General features: G+C 48.6%; 1 protein-coding gene and 1 long non-coding RNA gene across 5 annotated transcripts; one reads left to right on the plus strand and one right to left on the minus strand.

Annotated features, from left to right (window-relative positions):
• Positions 1-842: 842 nt before the first annotated feature.
• On the minus strand, positions 843-8,932 carry LOC143169687 (uncharacterized). Of its 3 annotated transcripts, none has more exons than XR_012996914.1 (5): positions 7,977-8,027; positions 5,868-5,926; positions 3,275-3,362; positions 2,723-2,783; positions 843-1,281 (listed from the first exon to the last, which is right to left on the minus strand). XR_012996914.1 is itself a non-coding variant. In XM_076357225.1 (5 exons), exons 1-4 carry the CDS (start codon positions 8,930-8,932, stop codon positions 2,733-2,735), a joined length of 312 nt encoding a protein of 103 aa, XP_076213340.1. In that variant the 3' UTR covers positions 843-1,281; positions 2,723-2,732. The 3 variants fall into 3 exon arrangements, 1 of the variants encoding a protein (XP_076213340.1); XR_012996913.1 differs by having other exon boundaries at positions 7,929-8,002; XM_076357225.1 differs by lacking the exon at positions 7,977-8,027 and adding an exon at positions 8,819-8,932.
• Positions 8,057-11,153, plus strand: LOC143169688 (uncharacterized). 2 transcript variants are annotated; one of them, XR_012996916.1, is made up of 4 exons: positions 8,057-8,113; positions 8,628-9,077; positions 10,003-10,115; positions 11,086-11,153. It is a non-coding gene; the product is annotated as an uncharacterized LOC143169688 (long non-coding RNA). The 2 variants fall into 2 exon arrangements; XR_012996915.1 differs by lacking the exon at positions 8,057-8,113 and adding an exon at positions 8,226-8,465.
• Positions 11,154-13,156: the final 2,003 nt, after the last annotated feature.

Consider the following 13,156-nt stretch of genomic DNA (forward strand, 5'->3'; position numbering starts at 1 on the left):
CCTATACACAGGGTGAAGCTAACAATGTGAGAAGGAGTCACAGGGTGTAGCACTTTCTGCAACAACTGTACTTTCCAGCCTAGCTAGACAGAGTAAGAGGCAAGAGAAAGGGGCATGCTGGGTCCCTCGAGAGGCAGAATGGCTCTAGATTGTGCCGTGGCTGTTTTGCTCTTTTTCTTTGGCAGAGTTACTTCCCAGATATTGGGAGACAGGTACGTTTGCATGGCATGAGTACTGCTGCTTATGGAGCAAAAGGCACTATACAGCAGCAATGAAGAACAAGGATGGCCGATCAAGATGGTAGGGATAACATGGAGAGCCTAAAGCATTAGCCAAGCAGGGCTTGCAACTAACCTTGTGTTGTGGTTTAACCCCAGCCAGCAACTAACCACCACACAACTGCTCACTCACTCCCCCGCCCCAGTGGGATGGGCGGAGAATCAGAAGGGCAAAAGTGAGGAAACTCATGGGTTGAGATAAAAACAGTTCAACAACCAACAACCACTTGTAAGGAAAAGAAGAAAACAAAAATAACAAAGAGAAAAATAAAACCCAAGACAGACAAGCGATACAAATGAAAACAACTGCTCACCACCAAGCGACCGATGCCCAGCTGGCCCCCGAGCAGCAGCCCTGTGTTTTAGGCATCGGTTAACACAAGGTTAGTTGCAATTTTCAGGCATTTTTGGGCTATGACCCCCCTTTTTGGGGGGGACCCCCCCGTGACCTGCTCTTCTGCTGCATCATCAGCCCCCAGTGACCTTGGGGTGCCCCAAATGACATCATCACCCCCAGCCCCTCCCCCTTTTTATTCACCCCAAAAAAAGGCACAAACCCAGGGAAACAGCCCCCCACTGGCAGCTCGTTAATTTAATAATGCCACTTACATATGTACATGCCCCCCCAAAAGAAGGGGAGCTCTGCTAGAAACATAAAGGGGGGCAGCCCACCCAGCCCCTGTCCCGCAGGCTGGCGGCTGCCCCACGGAGGGGCAGTGTGCCAGATGATGGTGCCAAGTCTCTTGCCCAGGCACTGCTCCGCAATGCTCCCACTCCATTCCCCGGCTGGGACGGGCCACAAACGTCCCCAGTCCCTGCGGGCTCCAGACTCTCCCCACCAGACAGCTCTTGCCGCCACACCTGCAGGGCACCCACTGGAGACAGAGCCAGGAGCCTCCAGACACCGGGCTGGCCCCTTACCGTCAGTTCGCTTCACAACCGGCAGGCAAACCTGGGCTGGGGGGTATCTATTGAGCACCACGAGACGCTTACCAGATGACACCTGAAAAAAAAAATCTCAAATATTATTTCAGCGTATTAAAAAATAGCACAGAAGAAAGTAGAGGAATTCAGTCAGAATAAGGGACAGGATAGTAGTTGAGCTAAAGGAAGATTCTAGGTAAACAGGTCAGCTTGAAATACAACACATCCTTTAAAAGCTGGAGGGATTTGAACACTTAAATCAGTATTAAGACTGATACCATTTGGAACACATTCTTAGCATAAAAGTAAACACTCTCACTGGTGTTGGAGTGTCTCATCCCCTCCTTACAGCAGTGCTGCAGGGAGATAACCCTGCGAGGCTGCAGGACAAGGTTGTACTGTAATCAGAATCTACGCTTACAGATCCACCACAAGCTACAGCCCTTGCACTGCTGCTGCACATCTTGCTTTCTTGGTCAATAAAGCTGAAAGTGAAATGTAAAACTTTAAAGAGGAAAATGAAAAATAAAGAACAAATCTCAGTAATTCACTTCACGCTAAGAAGGTGTGCGTATGTTTACATATATCCAATAAAAATACTTATTCTATAAAAGTATCTGATTTTTCTTTTGCATTAATTTAACTTGCATAGCCGTGAGTTCATACCATTAAATTATCTATCTCCAAAATACAGTTATAATTTGACTGGGGGGGGTGGGTGGGTGTGTTACATGATTAGGAGGGACATCTGGCCAGCTGCACTGTCCAAGAGAGATGCTACTAAACTGCCAGGGAAACGCACCATTGAAAGTGAGGCAGAAATAAAGTACTTCAGAGCATTCCGTCAAAATATTGGGGGGAAAAAAAAAAAAGTAACGTTCAGTTGCCTCTCTTTTTAAATATTTAGAACAAATACCCAACTGCTTAAATACACCTAATACATTGTATGCTACAGCTATTTGGCAGTTACAGTTTAAACGATGCAAGTCAGTTTGTAAATTATACAATTTTAACTTTTTTTTTAAAGTTGCATTTATGATAGAAAAATCAGTGAGATAAGAGATCTCCTATACAGTTTTACCTTTGGGGGAATGGCGGGAAATCAAATCCCCAGTGCTGCAACACATCACGCTACCAAAAAGGACTGGCAGGTTTGCTAATGCTTTTGGCTGTTCTGAAGCATGCAGAGGAACACATTTTTATGATATCTCAACTGTTACAACTGAGAACCAAAGACCACCGATGCCATCAACTTTTGGAAGATGTGATGTGCCTGGGTCTTTGGAAAGAAATTGACTTTTTTTTTTTTTTTTTTTTAAAAAGAGAGTGAAAAGCCTTGTTGCTGATGACTTCTACTGCCAAGTAGATCATCTCTGAAGAGCCGCTCTGATGGGAAGTTCATAAAATGCAACTTCTTTGAATGAGAAAGATTTCCGTTCTGGAAAATCTCATTCCAAGTAAAGTCAAAAATTACACACTGTAGGTTAAGGAAAAAGGACATTATTGAAGCAATAACTCACCAAAAATGCATCAGGACTCACCATCGCTAGTTACAAGGCTGCTAATGCTTCTTGGGAAAGCCTGGAAAACACGCGGAAGCGACACCTATTTGTCCCGTTTCATCCATGTCTCTTCTTTGACCTTGATTGCTTTTGGTACAGATGCTAGTATCTCAGCAAGGTTTGAGTACTACTGTAAGATATTTTAAAAACTTATTGACTGAAAAAGCATAAAGCTTTTATCATGAAAACAAAGTCTGTTTCTTCTGAACATCTGAACTCTTATGAACAGTTTATTTCCTCTTTTAGTACAAAATCAGTTTCACTGAATCATTTAATAGTAAGCGAACAGAAACAGAAGATTATGCTTTCAGGAAGAGAAAATAAATGGAGGGAAGTAAGCTTTGCACAGGTGTAACATGCTCCAGAATGTTTATGTTTTATTTTTAGTATTTGTGTTAAAATATTTCATAGAAGAACTACAGAAGGAGAGTTGGCACATTCTTAATGTTAACTTTAAAGTCCATACTACAAGCACCTTAGGAAAAATGCAGACATGTATCGTAGACGTACCTTGTACTTGCAGACCACTATGGATCCTTTCCATCTGTCTTGTACTTTTATGGCAGAAGAAAGGGCGACCACAGTGGCAGTTGACATTCTGCCAAGAGAAGAAAAAAAAACTTTAGCATAAAGCTAGATAGGAATCTAAAGCTTCCTTTGTTTGTGAAGGTTTGTGAAGACTACAGCTGAGTGGAAGAGAAAGTATTTTGCATCATCTTTGGCACAGTTGTTGATACAGGCCACTAGAGCTTTTGCATTTTTTAGACAACCGTGCCTTTTTTTGACTCCTTGGCAGCTTTAGTTTCCACTAGAACAACTTTCATAGATACACGCAGATGACAGACACTGATACCTACATACATTTTCTCAAGCCTACATATAGCCAAGATTTCCTCACCCTATACGGCCCAAATTGAATATTTTTGTTAAAGAGTACAGCAACACATCTGTCCTTGTGAACTGCCTCCTCGCAGAAGAGGAATGATTTTTTCCAGGTTGTTTCTCCAAACGGTCAAGATGTTTTAAAACTGCAGTTGCACCACCAAACCTGCTTAGGGTCCCTCCCAGCTTTTGACTGTCCTTAGATTTACCAGGCACACGCTCTATTCCATCTTCCAACGGCAAAAATATGGCACGCTCTCAGACCCAGAGCACAACCCTGCGGATGTCCACACACCAGACCTTGCTGTTGTGATGAGGAGCCACTGAGCACCCCTGCGAGCGCAGCTGCACGCACAAGATCAGTTTCACCTACACTGATTTCAGTGAATGTAGTTTCTGAAGCTTTAAACTGAAAACCGTATCTTGACAATTCGCTGCAGTAGAAGCGATCAATAACTAGAACTCCACAAAAGCATAGTAACACAAATTGAAAACCCACAGCAGCAACAGCTTCAGAAATATTTAGACCAGGGACAAGGGAGAAAAATAAAATAGCTTCATCACATGCACAGGAAAGCAGCAGACAGAGAAAAGGGTCAGCATTCATAGGCCTTACAGAAAACAAGCATTCTCCTTCCACTCCTAAACCTATCTGTTAGGTCTAAATATCGCAGCACTGCTGTGGCAATATTGAGACTAGGGAACAACAGCCCTGCCACTGGACATGCTATTATTGACTGATGCTATTTGTGTAGCAGGACACACAGAGGGACATGTTTTGCCACACACAACCCTGAATTTCCTGAAAATTTATGTTTACCAAAAAACAGCCATTTGGAACATATTGCCAAACAACATTTGGCAATAAAACTTTGATGTGTTTGACACACACACATTTTTTGGTAACTTGCTATTTGCTTCCTGCTATTGTTGTTCTTCCCGCAGAAATTCAACCTGTAGCCAAGTTATTCACTCCTGGTTCAAGCATTTACCTTCCTGGTATTACCAGCACATTTACACAGGCAAGTAACTTAACCGCTCTTCTAAAATTATCCAAATGACAATTATAGCCATGAAAGAGGAGCGACAAAGAAAAGGAGAGGTCAGGCAGCAAGAGAGCTCTGCAGGCTGCCGCCAGTCAACATTGCGCTCTTTTTTTAAAACCACCCCCCCAAAAAAACTCAACAAAACCCCCATGACCTTGTATCTTATCTTTTTTTTTTTTCTCTCCTTTCGGAGCTCATCCCTGTCTCAGCATATTGTCTTGTCAGAGCATGAAGTGCAGGTAGTCTGTATCCCGATGACATTTGCATGTGATGAATACGTGTTCAGAAATAGTCCAGATCTGTAAGACTGGTGTCATTTTTGTGGTTTTGATAATCATAACTCATTTTTTTTGACCGACACATTTGTAAGGAAACTAATTAACTTTTAAATGTAGCGTCTCCTTGGGGAAAAAAATGTGTTAGACTGAAAATAATTATGATTCAGAGCTCCCAACCATGATGGAGCAGTGGGGAAATTAATGAAAGCGAAGACAAACAGCAGCAACATTAAGTGAAATTTGGCTTTAATTCTGATCATGTACTTCAGAGGCTCTCCAAGTCTACACCTCAATCCTGTGAATGACTAGTCCTTTTTTGGAAGGACAAACTTTTGTACGTAAAAGTCCTAGATTGAAGGCTCCACAGAACAGAACGTGGATTGAGCCACAGGACAACAAGCCATCAATGCTCTCACCAAAAAAAAACCCAACCAACCAAACCAAACAAATGAACAAAGATCAAGTTTAAGCATCAATTTCCATCATGTTTGATTCATTGCCTTTTACCGGCATCTAGATACTCAAAAATTAACTACATTGACACCACGTATTACTAAAAATTTAGTTCTGCATATAAAAATAAAAAGCTATTTCCAACTTGCCCATAAAAATAGGATGAACAAACAAAAGAGAAACACTTGACCTTAAAGAAAGGTAACAGGCTGCTCTTAATTTATCACAGATGAAAGTTCGTTCTTTTACCTGAAAGGAAAACAGCTGTAACTACCAAGAGACCAATTCAGGAGCGAGGCATGCTCTGTTAACTGCAATTTTTCATCAGCTTTTCCGCACTGGCAGCAAATTTGCCCTTTCTCTGGGCTTGATGTGGAGTATCTGTAGTGTCCTGGAACTTGCAAATGTTTCTTCCCACTCCCCCAGCCCAATATGTGCGATTACCTGAGCAGCAAGTGGAATCGACCACGCAGGATTTTCTTCGTGTGTCGCAGAAGGTGACACTGGGAAAAGAGGAGGCAAAAAATGAACCTGTTTGTCGCACCCAGCCAACGGTGAAAACACAGGGGAGGATTCTGCCGGAGGGGCCGTGCAGGGCCAGGCCGCACACCCCAGGAGCTCCGACCGGCCAGTTTCTCTCTCCTTTGCCAGGTACCAAGGAGACACCGCCACCTCATGCTGCCACCTCGCCCGCGGGGCTGCCCCAGGGGAGCCGGGGGACCCCCACCTCACCTCTGCCCTCGGGAATGGGACCGGGAGAGACCCTCCACCCAGAGAGGAACACATAGCGTGGATTTAATCCCCGAGGGAAGAGGATGGGCTCCCCGCTGGCAGAAGGACAACTCGCCTCCCTGCTGCTCGGAGCTGCTTGCTGGGGACAGCCCTGCCTGTGCCCGGCCGCTCTTCAGCCATGCTGGGAGTGCAGTCTGGCCGACGGATGCCCCAGTGAATAGACACTCCAGCTAATTGCAGCTCCTGCTCATTACAGCTGCAGGCAATTTTGCTTCTGGCTAATGCGTGCTCCAGACAGTGGACACCCCATCTCATTCCAGCTCCTGCTTGCTACAGCGCTGGCTAATTGAAGCTCCAGTTGATTTCAGCCCTTTCTCCTTACAAGCTCCAGCTACTTGCAACAGTCTGGGCTTTTGACAAGGTCATAAATCAATCGCTGTCATAACTTGAGTATTACTATCAAATGTCACAGCTGTACACCGCATAAATATTGATTAGTTTGTATGATTAATTACTTAATAACTATTCTAAGCAGCATACAAAGAAGAGCTGGACTCGAAGAGGGCGTGCGGGGTCTGAAAAGCACCCTTCCCCCAGAGACCACCTCAGCCATTGAGATCAGCCTTGTGCATGCCGGCTTCACAAATTTTGGGGTCCCACGTGACCAGACCCCCACCTCCGAGGAGGGTCCATGCACCCTGCCCACCCCCTGCTTGCCCTCAATGCCTGTCCACCCCCCTGCACAAACAGCCAAACTGGCTTCTGCTTTTGGCCCCCAAACCACTTAGTACCCATTTCCGAGCCCCAAAACCCAGATGCTGAGCGTGTTGTCAAGTCCCAAAAATGCAGCACTTGCCCTCTGCTCCTGAGCCCAAAGCCACACGACCTAGTCCCCTCTGTCAGGTCCTGAAAACGCACAACTCCATCTGTTTCTGAGCCCCAAAATCAGCCACATGAGCCCGTTTTCAAGCCCCAGGAACACAAGACCTGCTCTCCATTTTCAGCTTCCAAACCAGCTCACCCTGTCTGCTTTCCTACCCCCTTTGCAGTCCCCATGTGCAACGCTAAGGTGCGGAGAGGATGTAGCCACCCCACAGCCCTGCACCCCCAGGGCCCCACGTGCATTTTCGGGGAGTGCTTGGAATCTGCGGAGGGCCCGGCCCCACGTCCCTGCCGGGCAGTACCGGGACAGCCCGGGCAGCGCTTTATTATCGCCGTTTCAGGCTTTATTTCTCCGGCATCACCAGCACCGCCGGGGCGGCACCCCAAACCCCCCCGGCCGAAGCACCCCCGCGGTGAGCCGGGCCCAGCTGCCCCGGAAGCGCAGCCCAGCCCGCCCCCAGGAACCCCCACGGCAGCAGCCGGGGTCCTTCCCCGCCCGTGCGGGCACCAGGACCCGCCCGGCGCCGCAGGAGCCCCCCCGGACCACCGCCACCCGACCCGCGCCGGGAGCGGCAGAGGCTGCCCGGCCTCAACAAGGAGCAGCCGAGAGCCGGACGGGGCTGCCCCTGCTCCCCACGACGGGACACGGGTTCGGCCCCGAAACCCCCCGATGAACCCCAGGACAGCGCTCGGCTCGGGGCCGCTTCTGCCCCCACCGGCCCCGGGAGGGCAGAGCCCGGCCCCGTCCGCGGAGGCTCCGACCCGGGGATACCACATCCGAGACCCGCCGCGCCCACAGCCCCGTAGCGCGCCCGCAGCCCCGTAGCGCGCCCGCAGCCCCGCAGCCCCGCAGCGCGCCCGCAGCCCCGCAGCGCGCCCGCAGCCCCTCACTCGCCCCGGCGCGGCTCCAGCCGCCCCACGGCCGCAGCGGAACGCAACTCAGCAACCTGGCTGGCCACCGCCCCCGCTCTTCTGCGCCTGCGCAGGCTCCTCGCCCCGCCCACTCAGGGGTCCGGCGCCGGCCCCGGCCCCGGCCCCGCCCGGACCGGGGCAGCAGCGTTCCTACCCGCTCCCCGGTTCGTCCTTCCTCCTGCCGCACGCTCCGGGGCGGTTCTCGTCCCTTCTCGCTCTGACGTCTCGAGCCGAGCCGGTCCCACTGCTCCGGGCTACCGGTGGTGCCCTTTCTGCTGCTCGGTGCCGGGCCCTGCCCAGCGGGGCCGAGTGCTGTTCTCCGCCGGGCCGCGAGAAGCCGTCCCGGGGCTTCCTCGGTGTGTTCGGCCCCATCCCGAACCGGGGGAGAGCTGGGTACAAGGTGCAGAGCCCCGGGGCAGAGGTTGCCCCAGTCCCACGGACTGTGCCACCACGCTGCTGCCTCCCTTCCCGCCCCGCCAACCCTTCCCCCCGCCCCGCACCGGGGACGCACACACGGTATGGGCAGGCAGGGGCATCCCGGGGAGCCGCGGGGCCAGGCTGCCCTGGGTACGGGGCGGTGCCGCAGGGAGGCAGGCCGGGGAAGAGATGAGACGAGGGTGACGAGCACGGGGAGCCGCGGGAGGGGAAGGTGATGCCGGTTTCCCGTTTTTCCCACAGGCTGATTCTCCCCACAGCGCCGAGTCACCCCCCGTTTCCCGCGTGTTACAGCCCCGCGACGCGAGCCCTGGGGCCAGAGGAGCCACGCGTGCGGCGACGAGGATGGGGACACCGGCCCTGGCGCCCCGTCACCTCCCAGCGGCTCTCCCAGGCTGGTACCACGAACCCCCGCTGGGGCAGGTGACTCGTACCTGTGGGGGTCGGTAGCCGTGACGGGGCAGCCCCTGGCCTCGGACTCTGGCTGAGGACCGGCGCCCGCTCCTGGCTGGGAATCTGTCAGCCAGCGAGGCCGGGGGATGCTGCATCACTGCCCGTTGCCGTCAAGATGCCGGACTTTGGCCGAGGAGGTGCCTGTGCTGTGGGAAATGCAGGCTCCTCAAACCCGCTGCTGGGGACATTGTCGGTCCGTCGGTCACCTGGACCTCCCGGTGCTTCTTCTTGGTCCCACAGGTAATTGTCCATGGTAATAACGCTGGCAGAAAAGCGTGCGGTGGGGCACACTTTGTGCTACAGATCTGTCGGTGCTGTTAATGATGCAATTGGAAACACACAGGCGGTTGGGTGTGAAGGTGAGGGTGCTGCAGCGTGTTTGCAGGAGGCTCCGTTACAGGTCCTGTGCCCAAAGCGAACAGCTTGGGTTCGTGTCTCTGTCCGCTCGCAGCGGCTGCTGATGCTCCTGCACGGTGTGACGGTTCTGCTCGGGTGGCGATTCACACCGTGGCTTTCTGCGCTGCTGGCTGGGGCTGTGCGGTAGCAGCATCAGCTGCTCATGGCTGTGCTCAGCATGAGCTGTAGCCAGGCTGGCGATGCGTTTCCAGGCTTAACGCTTCTCCTTCAGCAATGTTAGATGTCCCCAGGGGGATGCATTACAGCTTGATTTTGGACAATCCCAGAATCGGGTATTTCCCCTGGATAGCTCGGGGTCACAGCCGCCTCCAGCCCCCTGGAGCCAGAGGGCTTTGTTCGGTTCAGGTCAGGTTCATTTTCATCCAGGCGCAGCACATCGTCTTGATGTCAGGGAGCATCTCGGCATCGCTCCTGGCACCCCAACACAGAAATCGTCCCAGTGATTGATCCCATTAATTCTTTATATTGCCCAATACAGCAGCAGTAGATCACGCTTGCTCCTTTCATGAGGACAATCTGTAAAAGCAGGTGCCGCCTTCCCTGCCAAAGGAAACGGCGCTTCTCTTGGGAGGCAGAAATACCTCGGATCTTGTGTTCATCATCTTGGTTGATGAACATTTTCTCTCGTCTTTAAGTTGGGCTCACAGCTGTGGCAGTTCATCTGTAAAAAAAAAAAGAGGAGGGAAGTGTTATACTTGTCCCTTTTCATGTTCCAGATCACATTCGTTCCCTTTCCTATTTCACGCAGGATGAGACAACCTGAGCGGCTGAGCACCGCAGAGCTGCAGGCTCTGCAGGGCCAGCACAGACGATGACCTCTGTGTGACGGAAGGCAGATGGGAGCAGCTAAGAAGGTGACAGGTAGTGATTTGCGTTACCTCTCTTTAGGTGTTCTGGGTTACAATGGGGCCTACGAACAGCATATTTGTAAGGAGAAATACTGGGGGGTGTGGTATGACACATGACACGATGCGGGGGGGAGAAACGCCTGTGCCCTGATAAGAAGTCCCTCCAATTCTGCACAAGTTGGGGTTCCCAGCATCTGAAGGGATGTATGAATATCTACACTATCCTCTTTTTCCTTCTAGCATTAGCGTCAATAAATGGAAATTTAACCAATATGGAATCTAAGTGCCTTTCTTACTGGATCGTAACAAACACTAGCCCTGGTACATTACAGTTACGATCCACAAAGAAGGGTTCGCAGCCTACTGTTTGGGACTCAGGGCTTACAGCTTATTGTTACCTGTTCAATAAAAAGGTCGAAATCCTTAAGCTATAAACTCTGAATCCAGAAGTGATAAACTGCAAATCTTGGAACCCAAACGGTTACTGGGGATTTTAAAATTTTGGATAAGGTTAGATTTTAAATCCTGCGCCGTGATTGGTAAATGACTGAACTGGAAACGCTGATTGATAAATACCGAGCCCCACAATATAAAGTAATGAACTGTGAGCCATTCAGTGAGAAACCCTCAACAGCAATCCCTGAACAAAAAAAAAAGTAAATTAAAAACTCCAAACCCTCCGTTTTAAACAATAAACACCCATGTGCATATAAGCAGGAAACTGATAAAGAGAAGCTATGGAATTTTTGCTTGCAGCTCAAAATGTTTTGCCCCTCGCTAGGAATCTCAGCAGAACATGCAGACAGACACCAGGAACATGTTACAGTTGCTTTTTATAAGCTTGGTTTTAGCCATTGTACTAACATGACCATAGGCATGAATCAATCCCAATTATTTAACAAAAATGCACTTCCACCCAATCTACCTGCAACCCCACAAGAACCAGTTCATCTGCATTAGGGACAATAACTTGATATTTTTAGTCCTCAGAGCTGCACGGGCAAACATCCAGAGCCAGTGACGCTTGTTACAACCAACCAGCCTCTTCTTAAGGAAACCGGTACCTGCTGAAGAGAGAGAAAAGCATTTGTGACAAACAGGAACTCTCCTCCTGTGGTTGCTAACAGGGTGTCAAAACCTGTTTCCTCAGGTCAGTAAATCTCACCCTAAAGACTAACCGGAGAATTTCTCACAGAGCGCCCAGAACAGGGGTAAAACATTTCAGCTGAGGAAATAGTTTTTATGATTTTTAGCCTATTACCCATATGATGAACATGTGCAGTCCGAGCTACCTAACCAACTGGCATATCGCTCACATTCTCTTCAAGGAAAAGCGATTACCTTTTCTTTAAAGGTGCTGAGGCTCGTCCGATTGGATGTTTCTCGGTTGTAAGGATGCAATTTAAATGTTTTCGCCTCAGATGTACCAAATTTCTACACAATCAGTTCCTAATTAGCAAGAAACTTGTTTTTGAGCGTTCTGTAAACATCTTGGAATGGAGCATTTGGGGAGTACGAACATCCTGCTTACTTTACAGGAGGCTCTTTTCAACATAGTGAAGAACTTGCGTGTGGAAAAGGGAAGTCCCAAGTGGAAATGTGTCACGCTATCTAATTAGTGACCAAAAAACCACCTTAAAACTTTTGGATAAATGCCAGGGCATCTTCAGAAATTTTGCTCAGGAAAGCGAAAACACAAATCTGCACCTACTGATTTGCATGCATATCTTAGCAATCAAAAGCGAATCTATAAGCCAGCACAGAAAACAGACGAACGTGAAGAGCGTGTGCCTTGGTCTTTATATGATATTTTCTGGTCTGCCTTCAAACACAGTAACACTGGATTTGGCGGTCCTAAAGACAATATCAATTAGTATGGTTGTCCAAATTTCTCATTATTGCAGTTTATCATTTGTGATCCTAACTTCACTACTGAAAGAAAACTATGGGAGTGAGTCCACGTTACCATGTTACCCTGAAAGCCCGTAGGACACATTGCTGATGTTTGTGCCTCTAGTTATGTAGCTGGCCATTGTGGGTCAGAGAAATACAGTAGAAAATAAAAATCAATTGTACACATAAAGTGCACATTATTGATGAGTAGGAATGAAAAGGTCTTGATCTTCAGAGAATATTTCCATGATTGAATGATTTCTGTGGCGTTTGACCCTGAGCTAATAAAATATAATATAGTTGTTAAAGTTTGGGGGATGCTTTGCAGCAAACCCACCACCGATGAAAAGCTTCTAGACCTGGAAGAAAAATGAGTATTCTCTCCTTACATCACTAAGTATTTTGTTACTAAACGCTGCATGTTGGTATGACAGTTTGTGTAAATAGTCACATCTGCAAAATGTCTGGACTAAGGTCAAGAGCAGCATCAGCGCTATAAATTGTCATTGGCGCTCAAATTCATTTTCCCTCCTGACTTGTCAAGTTGTCGTTTGACTGAAATACCATTTTAAATGAGATAATGCATCACGGAACATTATATGCAAATCATTAAATGTTCGTCTTACATCGATCTTTTACAGAACAAGTAGATCCCCAGCCACTGTAGTTCAGTCTCACCGGACACTTAGGATTTTCAAACAGCATCTTTGCAGGAGGTGGGGTGGGGGGGTTCGTGGACCACTTCAACAGACTTAGAATTTTTTTCACCAATAGCAGAAAAATGTTTCGAAACCTACTTTAAGTACTTGATAGAAGAGACGTATGTTTAGAAACCTGCTTTAAGTACTTAATAGAAATGGCTGGCTGTAGGCTGACAGCTTGCCAAAATGGTCGAATACTTCCAGGCAAGCTGTCATTTAACTATGAAATCGGACGTGACCTATTGACTGATCCTCAGCACCAAAATTAAAAGATAACGATTAGCTTTTTAGAGTTCTCAGCAGAGGAAGTTTATTTATCCTATACAGGACATTTGGATCAGCAATACACTTTTGCAGGGTGCTGAGGAGCATCATCTAAAAGAGCATTATAGTGCTAGATATACTTCTTAACGCATATTGATCCTAGCAGCGGAGTTACACATTAATACCAGGCATGCCT

Source organism: Aptenodytes patagonicus, chromosome 21 (assembly GCF_965638725.1).
Source record: "Aptenodytes patagonicus chromosome 21, bAptPat1.pri.cur, whole genome shotgun sequence".
Taxonomy (NCBI): Eukaryota; Metazoa; Chordata; class Aves; order Sphenisciformes; family Spheniscidae; genus Aptenodytes; species Aptenodytes patagonicus.